General features: G+C 46.4%; 1 protein-coding gene across 8 annotated transcripts in view; it reads right to left on the bottom strand.

The window, feature by feature from the left end:
- The window catches only part of LOC133137246 (abl interactor 1), a 40,981-nt gene extending 24,776 nt beyond the window's left edge, over positions 1-16,205 (bottom strand). For 4 of the 8 annotated variants that reach the window (XM_061255397.1, XM_061255399.1, XM_061255398.1 and 1 more), the window contains exons 1-2: positions 15,928-16,188; positions 4,335-4,502 (exon numbers count right to left, since the gene is read on the bottom strand). In XM_061255397.1, the coding sequence (XP_061111381.1) occupies positions 4,335-4,502; positions 15,928-16,044 (285 nt within the window). In that variant the 5' untranslated portion in view covers positions 16,045-16,188. Of the gene's footprint in view, positions 1-4,334; positions 4,503-15,927 lie in introns of all 8 variants that reach the window. The other 4 variants (XM_061255395.1, XM_061255400.1, XM_061255402.1 and 1 more) reach the window with 3 other exon arrangements.
- Positions 16,206-16,572: the final 367 nt, after the last annotated feature.

Raw genomic sequence — 16,572 nt, 5'->3', positions numbered from 1 at the left:
CTTGTTTTGTGGAAACAGCTGCAGGCCTTTAGCAGCAAGGGTCTTCAGTGCCAGCCGTGTGGAGAGAAGAGGCTCGTGGGGGGGGATGGAGGGGGAACGGGGGGGTTCTGGGAGAGCAAGCGGCCAGAAATCTGCAGCTCGTCCGCTCTGCTCAGAGACAGGAAATGGGCTGGGGGTCTGTTAGCGATAGCTACCAAAACAAGGCAGTTTTTTTTTTTTTAGTTTTTTTATTATGACCATGTAGCGTTTAGTTTTAGAGCGTTGGCCGTCTCGATAGAAGAGAAGGAGTGTCTTGTGAGCGAAACACAGTTGTGATGTTTCGGAGTCAAGAAGCAAGCATTCCCCCACAACGTTTTCCAGCTTCCGTAAATTGTTGGAATATCTTCGGAGAGACTGGGAAGCAGCCCTGTTCTGTTGCCATGACAAAAATGTGTGGAAGCTTCACATCACAGGTCAGTCCGAGGGTGGAGCGAATCCCTCGTAAGGGTCACAGACTCTGTGTGGCCAGCTGCCGTGCTGACAGCGGTATTCACAGGTGTCCTTGTCATTTGAAAAGACCTTCTGCATACACGCTTTTCAAAGCCTTAACCAAAACGGGCACTGAATGAAGAAATCAATTCAGTTTAGGCACATGCCCAATAGGCAGACAGGTATGGACAAGATCAATTTTGTGAATAATGCAGCGGCATAAAAACTAAAAAAAACTATTTAGACCTGGAAAACCAGGCTGTTAACTTTAAAATGAGAGAAAAAAAACAAAAAAAAACAGGAATAGAGTTTAAAAGCGATTTCCCAAGGGAAGCCTGAACTGCACACACCCAGTGTTAGCCCAGTGAAGAAGGGAATCGCTATGGAAACCCTTTCCCAGCTTCTTCCTTGCATTTGGCATTCGGCCAACCCATGACAGCACGCACTGCTGTAGCACTCTCTCTGGCTTTACACCTCATAAACATTTCAGCTAGGGCACCGGCGATCGCCGGCCCACCTAAATCAAATGCAAGGCCCAAGCTGTAATTTTCTTATGTGGCTGAAATGATGAGATGATATTCCATAAAGGGTCACCTGTATAGATTTTACAACTAGGCTGCATTCCCTATTCCAGTGCGCTCACCGACAGACACACACGCACACACACCTTTAACTCATCACATATGATGAAACCGACTGTCTGGGTGTAGTTGGTAGAGGAGGTTACCCCACCCATCCTCTGTGTGAGAGGTCAGAGTGTGGGGAGCTGCCCGTTCCGCATTCTGTAGCAGACCCCTGCACACAGAAGCCCAGTGCTGCCGAGTAAGGGCCCAAACGGCCCAGTTCCTCCACTCTTCCTGTAAGTGCACAGACCAGCTTCCGGCAAGTCGGACTTAAATAACAGCTAGCGGTAAAGGTAACCGCTAAAAGATATTATTACGCTCATGCATGAGAAAGGTTTGGGTTCGGAGCGCTCGCTCAGTTTCCTCTCTGAAGGGCTGTGTGTGCCCGGGGAGTAGATGGGCCACCCCTCTGCTGCAGGCTCTCGCAGAGATAAGTCAGGAATGCTAACAGCACGCTTTCTGCTGAGGGGGGCTCGTCGGCACAGCCCTTTTTCTGTTTTGGGTGAAATGAGGTCACAGAGCCTGCTGGACAGGGGCCAGGCATGCGGAGTGAGGACGCTAACCGTCACTCAGAGAAGCCCAAACTCACATACAGACACACACACACGGAGACACACACACACACACACACACACACATATAGATATACCGCCCACATGCACACACACGGATACCAACACACAGAGACACAGGCAAACACGCACGCGCACACACACACACACACACACACAGGCACACACACACACACACACACACACACACAGGCACGCACATACTGCCCGCATGGACACACACACAGACACCAACACAGGCACACACAGACATACACAGCCCCGACATGGACAAACACACACACACACACACACACACACACACACATAGGCTTGTGCACACATGCCCACATATGCTGCCCACATGGACACACACATGGGCACCAACACACACAAACACACGCACACACACACACACACACACACACCGGTAAGAGGTAAGCAGAACGGTAAGCCCGGGAACGCTGACTGCGGCTGAACACATGAATGGACGCCTATGGGCCAGGCTGGACAGGGCGGGGCTGGCCCTGGGGTGCCAGGGCCCGCTGTAGGGAGGCAGGGAGAGCTGAATGAACAGTGAGCAAGGCGCGGCCGGGCTGCCAGGGGTCAGCGGAGCGGGCGAGAGCCGGGCATTATGGAGCCTCCGCCGCGGGCAGGGCCCGGTGCCAGAGCTGTCACTCTCCCACATTACATCCACTCACAAGCGGCCCACAGGCGCTGTAAAGAGCTCGGCTGATTTCAGCGCTCTTAAAGAGGCTTCTGAGAGGGGGGTCGCCACTGCTGCAGACACTAAACCAAGTGGCGCAAACGCTGTACGACGCGGGAGAGCGCGCGCCGATTGGCTTCGCGGTCCTGCGCGGATAACACGTCGACGATCTTTGAAGTACGTCTCACCGTGTCCTAAGATAATCTCATTCCAGCACATTTCACATAACGGCGCTGAAGGGTATAAAAAAAAAAAGAAATAAAAAAAAAAAGAATCATTGAAGTGCGGCTCCTGGTTTTGCATATTCAAATTGGCTGTCACTCGAAACTCTAACGAGTTAAAAGAAAGGAGCGGTTTCAGAAAGGATGCTGCTTCCTTAGCACTTTGTCCTTGCGACATGAAAGGGGTCCTCGAGGCCTTTCAGGAGACTTTAGCAGCAAACAACATTTCTTTCATCTCCACTAGCGAGGCCTTTCTCTCAGGATGAAAGCAGCTCAGTGTCTTTTCTGCACCAAGCCTCAGCCTTTCCGAAGGGCCGCATGAACAGAGGGGCTAATGACGGAAACCAACCTGAAAAGTGCCCCATTTCAAAAGGCAGTATAGCCAGTTCTCCATGAAAGCCAAACTCGGGGAAGGCTTTTGGTCGGACGTGCCGAGTTTTATTAAACCAGTCCTGTGAGGGTCACTTATTTTGTGCATCCTTGGAAGTGGGTGCCTTTGACTCAATGGGGCTCAGTTTATAACACTTGCCAACTTTTTTTCCCCCAGAACAAGTTAACTTTTCTTCAGTCCTGCATGTGGTATATGAGGAGATAATACCATGTGCTAGCCCCCTACTGCTCACAGGTTTAAATGAGGCTAAAACAGGTTTATTAGAGATTTTCCCAGTCTTCTCTCAATTTTTAAAGAATGGAGCCATTGTTTAAATATCATAGCCCTTTCGCGTGAAGACAGATCACACGATCGCAGGCTTCCGAGACATGTCACAGGCCGTCACTGACACTTCCTCCACTTGCTGCCTGTCATAGCTCGCATTAAATTCAGCTCGCATTGGTGCTAGCTTTCCAAGCACTTCCACCATGACTACTGTCTGTTCTGGCTCCACAGTGGTGGAACACCCTCCCCATGGAGGTCAGAAGAGCAGAGACTCTGACCACCTTCAAGCGCAGACTGAAGACACACCTCTTCAAGCTCCACCTCTCCCCACCCCTCCCTACCTCCCTGTAATCTCTTAATTGATTGGTAGTTGCGCACTTATCTCTGGTTATGGGTAAGCACTTTGCACATTGTTGTACGTCGCTCTGGATAAGAGCATCTGCCAAATGGCAATAATGTAACGTAATGGCACATGACCTTCAATATGCATGTTTGGTCATTGGTTGTTCACTGCAGCAGTAGGCATCCATTAAAAAATGAGTTGCGGGATGACTTAAGCGGAACAGTTTCCCTCCCAAATGGCAAGTATGCCCTTCCCCTGTCTCGTGCCAGGTAGAGGACACATGACAAACACGCCAGATGAACACGCTGAACACACGCTGGGCTTGCACTCCCAAGGGCACCGATGAGCAGACAGGCAAAGACAGCCGCGTGTTCCTGAGCTGCATCAGCGGTCCACTTAGGCCAAAACACGCTCTGCTTGATCGATTTTCCGGGAGCGCGGAGAGTGTGCCCTCTCGCTTGAGAAACTGGAACACTTAGTCAAGACTCTCCCACGCAAGACGGCATGTGGCAACTGGCTTGACACCTCTGACATTATTTTTCTCATCTTGAACAGCTCATCGAACTCGAGCTCCCCTTCGACCTACCCCACCGTCACCTCCTACCACCTAAAATAATGAACACACTCGGTCTTTCCATTTTGGCTTAATTAGAATCCCCACACATTCGACTCAAATACTGATACCTTAGGAGGCACTGAACACACACAGGCCTGACAGGCCCTCCCAGAGCAGGCTAAGAGTGCAGCAGCATTGTGGGAAGGCTGACCTGAGAGATGTGGTTGATGGAGGACTCCATCCTGCGGAGCTGAGAGGCCTGGATGTCCAGCAGCTGCAGCACATTGTTGGCCAGGGCATTGATCTGATAGGCCACGCTGGCCAGGGACTGGGTGGTGTACGCCTTTGTCTCCTCAAGGGCTTTACGCTTGTCCTGGGCCTAGAGACAGAGGGAGAGACAGTAATAAAGTCAGAGAGCGATAAAAAGAGAGAGAGAGAGAGAGAGAGAGAGAGAGAGAGAGAGAGAGAGAGAGAGATGGATAGAAAAACAGAGAAAGAGAGCAAAAGGCAGATAGAGAGTGACATATAGAGCGGTTAAAAAAAACAGGTCAGCGCACACACACACACACACACACACACACACACACACACACACACACACACACACACACACACACACACACACTAGTTTGGCAGTGTAGCCAAGATTTTGAGCTTTCGACTATGACTGAGGAATTACAAGACAGTTTGGTTTGGTGGTTTGAATGTGTTTATTGAATGCATTTAGAGTGGAAAAACACACAGGCTGGTTTGGAATCAAGTACGACTGTGTTTCTGACGATCGAGACAACGACTATGTTGAACCACCACAATCTGGAACCTTCTGCGACGGACCTCCCCCAAACCTTTGCAAAACCGGGCCTCCGTGGACCACGGGCTCCAAGAATAACCCTCCGCCCCTCCAAGAAAGGCTGAAATCGCTGGCAAAGCAACCATGGTCAGAAGCAGAAGAGAAACTCGGTCACAAGCTTCAAGGCCAACTTCCCGGTCGCCAAAAACATCCTGAAGGGCTGAGCCCGCTCCTCAAAAGTGGAAGTTGCACAGACACTTCTGGCTCCAGCCATTGTTACTTCACCTTCACATGATCAGTGTTAGTCTAAGCAAGTGTGGGGGAAGGGAGGAGGCCATTCTCCATGCTCTGACACAACTGGTTCAAGCCATTCCCAAACTGCCCAAGGACAACTCCACAAATGACTTCACAGCTTAACATCATCGGTGGCAATGACCGTATACTGCAGTTTACTGCATGTATGCTGAGGATCACTTGATTAAATGAACAGACAAAGTCCTGCAACAACCTACAGCGGATTGAAAAAGTATTCACATGTAGCATTTGACCAGAAAAATGTATCCACACCCATCATATCAGCCTAAACATGAGATCTGGGCATTATAATGCACAACAAAAAGGTTGAGAAAGAGGTAGTCCATCCTGAAACAAGGGGGGTGAATATGTTTGTAATTATTACATTATTACATTTTTGTAATCACATTTCATTCAACTGTGATGGAAGAGACGATTTTGAATTAATGTGAAATAAAACACCAAAATGAATGCATTCTGAGATCTTTCTGTGGTCTACTAAAATGATAAAAACACACAAGGGTTATACTTTTGCAATAAACTGGCTAATTTCAGCATCCCGCCAGACACAGATTAAGCTTAGTCCTGGACTTGTATGGGTAGAAAACCTAAAAGTCATAATTTAATATTCCAGAAACTGCTCATTTAGCCTAACAGTTTAAGACCACCATCTTAACTGTCAATGTTCAGTGTGAGCAGGTTCATCAGCATGACTTGAATCTATTTTGCGCACCAGTGTGGTTAGCCTGCCTATCACACCAAAGTTCATCAGCTTAGTTTCATACCTAGGGGCGATACCACATACGTGGGTTCTTCCAAGCGCTGCAACATGACTTTTGCTAGCTCAACCAAAGGGGGAACCACAGCAGTGCCAAAAATAGCACCGCAGAAGGCAGCGTCCTCACGACCACGCATGAGAATGGTTGAAGACAGGGGGATAGTGAGGAAAATGACCACGCATGAGAATGGTAGAAGACAGGGGGGAAACAGAGCAGCTTTTCAACGAGATACTGTAGCAGACGGTGAGGATGGTACGGAGGCTTCGAGGAGAAGAGATTTCAGCAGCCGGTCTTCCTGCTAGGGCGACCGTCTGCTCACAAGGTCGCCGTTCCAGCCGCAACACGGCGCGGCTGCACGACTCGCAGAACCCTGCAGCTCGAGTTCCCCTGACGCTTACAGCCACGTTCATATTGACATTACTTACACTCAGAGAAAGGGAGAACACCTGTACTGTGTGCCAACATTCTGGAACATTCTCACAGGCCCACACAGACTCCTGTAGAGTGAATTATTAATATCCTTCTGGCATTTGTTTTACATTACCTTTATAGGTACCCCTGTTGCGTTTTGTGCTTAATTATTGTTAGCTGTACCTTCACATTTTTGGACTTGTACTTTGTATGTTCAGTTTAAAGGAACAATAGGTAAGATTGTGCTAGAACATTGTTACAAGACCATCAAAATATACATACCAACAACAATATACAAAAATACATACTGTACCAAAACATTGTATAGCTGTACAATAATTCAAGCTTATTGGTTGAAAATTTGCTCCTTGTCAGTGGTGTGGGGGTAAACAATGTTGTGGTTTGAGCGTGTTTGTTGCTGCAATTCCTCTTTCGACCATTACAAATCCGAAATTACCTATTGAACCTTTCAATCACCAAAAAGGGTAATGGAAGAGAGAAGTGCAACAGCAAAGCTAGGCGTAATATGGTCACACCGCAACATCAAAGTAGATTCAGAAAAACTTAACCAGTAACCACAGCACAGCTTATAAGCACTCATTTGAAAATGTTGTGAACGCTCGGTTCAATAGTAGCGCAGTACCGGTGTCGCTTTATTTCACTGCATTATGAATGAGAATAGAGTGTCAATGATGTTTTTGACATGAAATGTAAATTCATACAACACATCCATTTTTTATATAGGGTAGGAAATCCGTAAGAAACACTGGACGCACTGTGCATACTTTATTGTATTCAGTTGACAGTCAGCTTCGTTGTTAATGTATTGACAGAAATCAGCACATACACCATGCTGTTGCTTCATCATGGAGGCATAAGGTGTCAGGCATAGGGAACAGGGCTATAAGTGCTGTTGTACAGGGTAGGGAACAGGGCTATAAGTGCTGTTGTATAGGGTAGGGAACAGGTTTATAAGTACAGTCCCCCGCCCGGGCTGTGTTGAAGTGTCCCTGAGCAAGACACCTAACCCCCAAATGCTCCTGACGAGCTGGTCGGCGCCTTGCATGGCAGCCAATCGCCATCGGTGTGTGAGTGTGTGTCTGAATGGGTGAATGAGAAGCATCAATTGTACAGCGCTTTGGATAAAGGCGCTATATAAATGCCAACCATTTACCATTTACCAACACAGCCCAGACAGGGAGCAGGCCCATGAACATTTGGCTTTGCAGTTTTGAGCAGCAGCCGGAAGGAAAGCCCCAGCACTCCTCTCCAGAGTGGAAACAGGTCAGGGAGGGAGGGGGACCTCATCCCACTCTTCCTCTTCCTCTAACCCTCTCAGTTTCACTAAGCATGAGAGGGTGGGCCAAGAACCTGTCAGCCATCAAGATAATAGGACCATTACACAATAAGATAACCCTCCAGTCTGATACAGTGGCCAACTCCACTCCGATAGCACAGAAATAACAACAACACACTGCAGATCATTTCTGATTCATCCTTGGCCTTTCCACACCATTTCCCCAGCCTGTGCTTAGAAACCTCAAAAACTGTAAAGCTCTGGAAAGGAGAACGCCTGGCAGTTTGCTCTCTGGGCATAATTATGGAAGCACTGCTGTTTGTGAGGAGCTGTGTGAGAGTGAACTGATCCAGTAGAGCTACAGGCACGCCGTCGTGCTGAGATGAGACAGCTCTGAACGCAGCCGGAGAGTGTACATGCAGCCGAAACCAGACAAACTATAACCTGCAACCTCCAGGTAGCCCGTTTCCTACAAACCATAACGCATGAAGCCTGGAGACAGATAAAAAGTGTGTACATGTTCATAAAAAGCGTGTCTCCTTGGTAGCACATCCCCACCACTAATTGCTTGGCTGGCGCCTCATTCACGCTGCGATTTCGTTTTGGCAGTTAGACGCATTTTGAGAAAGAGATGTTTTACAGACGGCCCTCAGAGGATAACGCGCAGAGCGTGGACTCTCAGACCCCCGTAACAGTCGGGGTCCGCCGGCCCAATCCTGCCTCGCGTCAGCAGGGTTTAAATGCGAGTTCCAGAACGTTCCGCAGAGAGAGGCGAACAAAGAGCAGGGGTCAGCCCATCTGCACGAGAGGGGGGCCCTCACTTCAAACCACTCCAGCGCACCACAGGCTAATGCTATCTGAGGGAATAATAAATAAAATAAAATAAAGAAATAAACGAAGCAAAAGCTACATTGCAGGCCGGCAGGTAAGCCTGTGGAGAGTGCTACTGTAATCCAGTCCTCGAGAGCAGGTCTGCAGCAGACTGGCCTAATGCATTTCTGAGCTGCTCCTTCACAAGCTAACTCCACCGCTGGGTACAGAACCAATTTCAGAAAACGTGCATTTCAGGAGAAATGAAAGCCAGGGTGTGTTTCAGCAACAGAAACAGAAACCTGACTGCAGATGAGCTCTTTGGTCACTCATATTCACACAGAACACGCTATGCCTGCCAAGCGAGTGTGAAAATAATCAAGCCTGGCTTTCATTTTTAGCTTTCAATCTTTCAGACTGGAATGTTATCAGAATCTGCCCCATTGTGTCACTTAATCTCTCCTTAAAAACACTGAAAAAAATGGAGAATTTGTCCTCACGTTTTTCCTGCTTAGCAATGGATTTTTAATATGATGGTGGAATATTTGAATTCATGGAATACCTGGTCTCATCCCTCCACTTGAGAGGGGTGTATTCACTCTTGGCTGCAGTGGTGAGGACTTGCATTACCTGGAGCACTGAACCAACTCCACTTTACTCCAGAGGACAGAGGGCACTCCCACCACAAAATGAAAAGACCAGACGTTCTGCGGCTGTTATGGGGGGAGCATGGCCAAACCGCACAGCCTCATGGGATGCGGGAGGTCCAGCCGCATTCTAGGACAGTGGCGCGGGTGTGTGTGTGTGTGTGTGTGTGTGTGTGTGTGTGTGTGTGTGTGTGTGTGTGGGGGGGGGGGGGGGGGGGGGCAGGGCCGAGAATCCAACAGCGAAGAGATTACAGGCCCTCTCTCTAATCTCAGGACAGGAAGGCTTGTGCAAACAATGCAGGCCCAGCATATGTCCGTCAAAGCAGAGCCAGCCCACTTCCACGGGACAAATTGGTTTCCTGACCTGGATTCAGTTCAGCTTGTGACCCGAACATCTGGCAGGCTTCTGGCCCGTAACAGCTATAACACGGTTCATCTGGCTCCTCACACAAGAAATTATTTTTTTAGTTGAGACCGTGAGAATCCTATCGGCTGAATTTTCTCCAGGAAAATTCAATTCAGTTTTATTTGTAGGGCTTTTTTTTCTTTTTTCTTTTTTACAAAGGTACCGGCAAAATCACGCTTTACAGGAACTGAAAGAACCAGCAGTATTCGAAAGCCGAAATGCTCACAGTCAAATCGGGTTGTTCTTGTCTCTGCGTTAATAATGCATTGTATTTAAATACATTTTCCATATATTCCACCTAGAATCTGACAGGCAGTTCAGACTGTGGTGCGCTACCCATCCTAAAATGAAAGATCCCATCCTCGGGAGCACCGGCCAGAGAATGACCCAGATCTTTAACAGGACATCCCAACCCCTCACAATACACACAGCCATAAGGCTCCAATGTCGCACTAATTCAATTCAGATATTATTAAAAATACAAAGCAAACCCAAATGTTCTCAATCATTGCCGTGTTTCAACAATTCTCTGCTCATGAAGAGAATTAGAAGCTACTTATTTGCGATACCGTGTTCGCTGGAAGTACTGCGCGTTCCTTCTCAGTATGCAAAGACCTGTGTGCGAGGAGGAAACAGACAAATGTAGCACCTGAAATATTTCACAACTGGCAGGTTTTTATAGTCCAAAGACGCACACGCACATAGCTGCCTGCCACATTTCAAAGCTTGCGGTGTTCACATCTGAGCAGCTCATACCCCTGAACGAAACAAAGTGGGTCAATGCAGCTGCTGTTTTCCCTCGAGAAAGCTTCTCAACTCAAACAGCTTCGGAAAACTGAATAAATGTCAAAGCCTAAGTCAGTCAGAATAAGGGCACCAGAGAAAGTACATGATCTAAATTGGGGGGGCAACATATCTGGCTAAAGGAAGAATGGGGGCCAAATGGCTTTGTTGGCAGTAGGGGCGGTGATTTCCTTTGGTTGGTAGTAAAAAGGGGGGCCAAATGGCTCCGGTTGACAGTACACAGCTGTGGTGATCCTGGTGAATACAATGGCTTACTGAGACTCTGACTGTGAACCAGGGAAACATCACAAGCCCTGCAGGGAAACCAACACGCGTGTCACTTCCTCTGCCAACACTATCAGCTCTTTTCTGTAGGGGATGGGGGAGGGTGGGGGGTGCGGGGGGTTGCGGTGGGATTAGCCCAGAATATTGTTCGCTGGGAATGAGCAGGGGTGTGCTACTGAGTCACATGACCAGGTAGGAAGCAGCGGGAACATTCCAGAACATCCAATGACAGGACACAATGATTTGCCTCTCCCACCAAAACCACCAAAGCTAATCCCACACCGCATTTCAATGCTGCCGGCCTGCAAACACAGCCAGGTGGCTGTCCTTGCATAGAGCAAGCCTGATAAAAATATCAAATGAACATCTCCATCTGAAAGGTTCAATACACATCTGACAAACCATGGCTGCTGGCCAAGAATATGTATAGGTGAGTTCTTTCATGTTCAGTGCACAATGTGTGTACACTCATGAATTATAAATGCCTTCTCATTACTCTGTGGGAATTCATCGTTCAGGGAGCAGCGTGCCAGATTAAACTGCATCACCCTAGAGCACATAAAGCAAAAGGCCATTACTTTCCAACAACTTATCAAGCTGGTCGAACTCATTGATGTGATTCAAAGTAGAGCACAGCCATGTCAATATATAGACTCACCAGTGTCCTCCCAGATGTCATTCCAATTGGATGTCTACACCTTTTGATGCCTTATTTTGGCAACTGGTTCACAAGGATGACTGAAATGTATTTAGTATCTCATTGGCTAGATACCATCTTCGCTAGCGAACAGTGCCCAATGCTTTAAAAGCAACATTAGAATTTTATGCCATGATGGGATTGTGGACGACAATAGTTTGTGTTGAGCACTTGTTTGGGAACCTGCCTCTCAGGAGGAAGACTAGCGTTTGAATGCCTGCGAGCAGTCCCATTCCGAATGCAAACGGAGGGCTTTCCGTACGCTCACTACAGTGTAAGCGACCCTGGGAGACCCAGTTAAGTATCAGAAATTCCTCCCCCTGACAGGAATAAAAAACATGCAAATATCCCAGGAAAAAGACCATTTTACCAATTACAGTCCAATTTTAAATCCCTTACTTTAGCCAGTAAGGCTGTGCGAGATACTAACTACCTGCACAGTGAACCAAGGACACGCCCAAGCGCTAAGCAGGGCATTCATTAATCACATGGGGCCGGTTTCCTTCCGTTTCGGCCTCTATAGAGCAGGTTTGCCCCAGAGCGTGGATGAGCTGAGGCTATAGGGAGATGGTGTTGTGCTGAATTGCCCCGGCTCACAGGGCTGTGTGACTCTAGCCGGGGCAATTCAGCACAACACCATCTCCCTATACCCTCAGCTCCTCCACGCTCCCCACAGAGAGCAGCAATGAGATCAGAGACGGAGGAGAGATAAAAGAGATAGAGGGGAAAGGGAAGGGAGGAAGAGGGAAGAGAGGGAGAGAAAGAAGAAGGGGAAAGAAAGTACAAAGGAAGAAGGGAGTAAGAGAGGAACGGAGAGCGGGTGGAATATGGGGCAGCCATCACTGCGGGAAACGCACTAGGAGTCCTCCTGAAGAGCCCCCTCGAGTTCCCGGATCTGGGACACCCTTCAAACGGAGTCTGACACAACACAGGGAGGACATCTGGATGCGATACGCTTTTCTCCTAGGCTGAGTCCCTTTAATGCTCGGATCAAATCCCCATTTCTCAAAGTTTACTTCGGAACAGTGTCAGCACTGGGACCTTTTCCTCACTGTGAGGGTTGCACACCTGGGCCTCCCTTTGAGTTAATTAAGTTCCGCAGCTTTCAAAGTCACATAAACTCCTGCTGAGAATCATGGGAAAGGTCTGACAAGAGGCCAGTCGGAATGCTTCACACCGAGAGCCCCCGTATATTTAGATCCAGGTGTCCAGGGCCAGTGTATCAGACAGCATATGGAGCAACACTCTTGATGAAGAGAATAAATCATGTTCCATCCCAGATGTATTACCAGTCTATTTATTTTAAAAAAAAGATTCCAATGATGAATCATCGTGTTCAAACAGTTTTTCAAGTATTTGCTTGAATTTCACAAGCTATAATTTTAGAAACAATGCTAATGACTGTGCCGATGTGAATAGAAACTAAACAGAATTAATTTGTTGCCGCATTGGAACCGAATACAGACAGCATCCTCTTTTTCTCTTCAATGGATTCAATGAGTCAGCTGTTGTACCTCACAGCAAACTGAAGCAGAAGAGCCACAATTAGGTCAAAACAAACACAAAAATTACAGTGCAGCAGTGATTCTGAAGCAGTCAATAATTGCTGCCATTTTGTTACATTTATGCATCAATTCATTTAAACGTGTAAGCAAATGTATATACAATCCAAACAAGCTAACAAAATAAAATCATGAGATACATCTCATGATTATGTTGCAAACATCACACTCGTGCATCGATTATCATCTTAACAGGCAGACAGACAACAGCACCCAAATGCACTGCTGATATACAGGCAGGTGTTGGACAGCATAGATACTGAGAAATCAAAGAGAAACTCCATCCCTAGCCTCATTAAAGTATCATCAAGCCTTTAATTGAACATTTCTCATCCACTACTATAAATTCCTCAAACTCTCCCTTCAAGCTCCAAACGTCTTGGCAGTTTTTTCCAGTGCAGCCCAACCTGGCTTTTCAGCGTGAGAACTAGGAAAATCCTTCTCTTCTGAGACACATCAATGCACTGGATCTACAGTGAGGATCTCAGGTGAGTTCATATAAATTTCACTCCGATGTGAACAAAAACCGTGAAGCTACAAACAGACTATGGTTCAGCCCTGTGTGGGGGCCCACACAAAGGGTGGGGTGAGATTTAGAAACTCACCGACACCCTGAGTCATGGCTTCTCTCACCATGGGCATTAGTCAGAAATGAGGCACAGCTCACGAGTCACCAACCCCAGTGAGGTCAGACTCAACACTAAAGCATGATTCAAGCCCCTGACGCGATTTGTCACACAGCTAACGTATTTCCCCAGGTCTGAGGGCCAAACGAGCAACGTATTAATCCGTAAAAACAGCCATTAAAACAAGCACTCGGCAGCTGGGGACTTCTCGAAAAGCCAAAGATCGGCCCCTTGTTAAATTGTGAATAATGCTTTCATTGTCAGTCTCCTATGTTCCAGATAAACAATTTGTCAGTTTAACAAGGTAGCAAGAGAGCTGTAGAACAAAATCTTCAAGGACAAAGGTCCAACTACTTACAATTCACAATAGAGGCAAAGAGAAGGCTCAGAAATACTACAGCAGGGCTGCCCAACACTGTTCCTGGGGATTTAGCCTCCTGTAGGTCTCATTTCAATCCTAATTTGACACAGGTTTGGTCAACCCTGTACTTCAGCATTCACACATGGACCCACTCTGAGTGCTGTAGTGTGGGTACAGTCTTAAATTGATTGTTTTTCCCCTGAGATAAACTTTGACTTGCCTGATCTCATTATAAGGGTGGCAGGAGCCCCTAGACAGCGTCACAAATCAGCGCACATCAACAGGCGTGAACACAAGTGTAATCTTCTTGGATTGAAACCTTAATCCCACCTTTTTTCCTCACTGATGCAGATGGAATTCTAGGTCACAGTGGAAAGAAGGTGTGTATAAACTGCGATAGCAGTAATAATCAAATGCAAAGAATAATCTACATTCAGTTGTTTGTTTAATCTATTCAAAGTGATTTAAAAAAAGTTGATTTTAAACAATATTATCATTGTGTTGCTTTGGTCAGATGATGATGATGATAATAATAATAATAATAATAATAATACTTTTTAAAATTAGTTTCACACATCATCAGTTAATAAATTAATTTAAAACACACATGCTCACTGGCGCGCGCGCACACACACACACAGGCACCATCATCAGTCGTGTCACACAGTCAGTGCATGCACATACTCAGTGTGACATTCATGACCAGGTTTAATTGCTTTATCTCACAGTGATGAGAGCTACAAAATAGTTTCACTTCATTAGGGGAACCGCACTGATTATCACTGTCAACATAATCTGAAAAAATAAATAAAAATAAATAAATAAATGCAAGGCAAGCCCATGAACACAGCAACAATAATTCAAATGTAGAGTCGTAAAGAAAACACATTAAACGCTACCCTCCCAAAGCTGGAAACATTTATTTTAAGGCTCTTCTGTTCGCATTTTGGTATATTTACAGCTTTAAACGTCGTGTACAAATTAACTTACTAAATAATCAGTCGCAGATATAGGCTATAATTACAAAAAGATCTGTTGACGGGTTCTGTGTTACAGGGGGCAGTTTGATTCCGTGTGCGTGCGTGTGTGTGTTGAGGGGGGTGTCAAAAAACTGATATGAATACAATTGCCTACAGAAACGTTCAATCCAACTTTAGGAATGCTTTTGTTTAACATTCCACAAACACAATGTGAGACACCAGGCTGTCAGCATAGGAGGAGATATATTGTGGGCTACTTGCACGGACGTTATAGGCGCCCACGCCGGCTAAATCATAGTTATTCTCAATTCAAAATAAAGAACATCGATCCAGGGGGACCTCGGGAGCGGAAATTGGAATAGAAAATGGATTATCCGAGGCCTTTTATGAAAAAGCGTTAATGGATCAATTAACAGGAACATATTTATCGCTAACATCGCTGTAATTGCAACTAATAACTCGCAGGACACGTTCAATTGTGCGAACTGCAGCGTTCTGCGAGACAGCTACGATCATTAGCTTACTCAGCGACACTGCGTTTGATGTCAGAAATGTTAGAGGGGGGAAACAGTTTCAAAGCTAGCCGATATAATTATTCAGAGCATCGTCTGAATATTACCATCCCATCATTGGATTTGCTATCAATACAGTTTTGGCGAGGATTCTGATGTGACCGTTTAGGCAGATCAGGCAAGTTCGGTGAAGCGACGGTTGTATCATTATCAGACGCAGAAAATTCAACATTAATTGCAACAAGACTTAATAATACAGACACACCCTCTGGTTACACTAGCCAAACAAGTCATGAACCATTGCAATGAATGGGTATAGCAAATCCGTTCGACACCACAACGAGAATAATCAGCTGTCAGCTGAAATCGCACCCAGCGCACAGCATGGCACGGTAAAAATCAATCCCGTTCATAAAAATGGTGGTTTATCATTTTTATGTTTTCAGCTCCCTTGTTTCAGCAACATTCCACGTTTCCTGTATTCAGGGTACACTGGCAGGACAAATATCTCGCGAAATCGTGAAAATAAATAATTCCACACATTCAGTAATATTTCTTTCTTACCTGAACATAATTGTTTTCGCAGTAATCCGCTACCCTAGTCAGATTTTGGTAGCTCTCCACAAGGGCTCTTTTGCCGGCTGGAATTTCTTCCTCTAACAACATTTGCAGCTCTGCCATCTTGCATCTCTCTGCATTTCTTTTTTTCTCCCTTTGATTGAAACCACAAGCTCTGCCCCGAAACGGAGCTCCTTCGCCTGGTATTGTGGGATTCCTGGCCTCGCTTTCACTACAACCTTTCAGCGATTGGGTTCCCAGATCGCACCAGTTTCTCAAGCGCACTCGTGGGTTATTGGTTTATACGCGTCCCTCCTTACGTGTGCACCAATAATAAAGAAGAGTGCGGTTCTGCGCGAGGAGAAACGCGACTGTCTCTGTACTGCAGAACGTGGGAAATGTAGGATGGGTAGTGTAGTTTTAAATGTATCAATTGACTAACTGACAAGAATGTTGCAGAATTGAAACATTCTTTCCAGATTTCAGCTACAATGTTTCAGTAGTCTATCCATTACAGCAGAGTTTACCATCAAATGCCACTTCGAGAAATCTAAATTGTGTTTTTCAAATAGCACACACAGACCTTTCAAATAGTTGCTTTGCATTTCAGGGTGTTAACAGCACAATATTTCCAGATCATTTTCTCTTAGA

Source organism: Conger conger, chromosome 9 (genome assembly GCF_963514075.1).
Source record: "Conger conger chromosome 9, fConCon1.1, whole genome shotgun sequence".
NCBI classification, from domain to species: Eukaryota; Metazoa; Chordata; class Actinopteri; order Anguilliformes; family Congridae; genus Conger; species Conger conger.
This window is presented reverse-complemented; position numbering and strand designations above follow the sequence as displayed.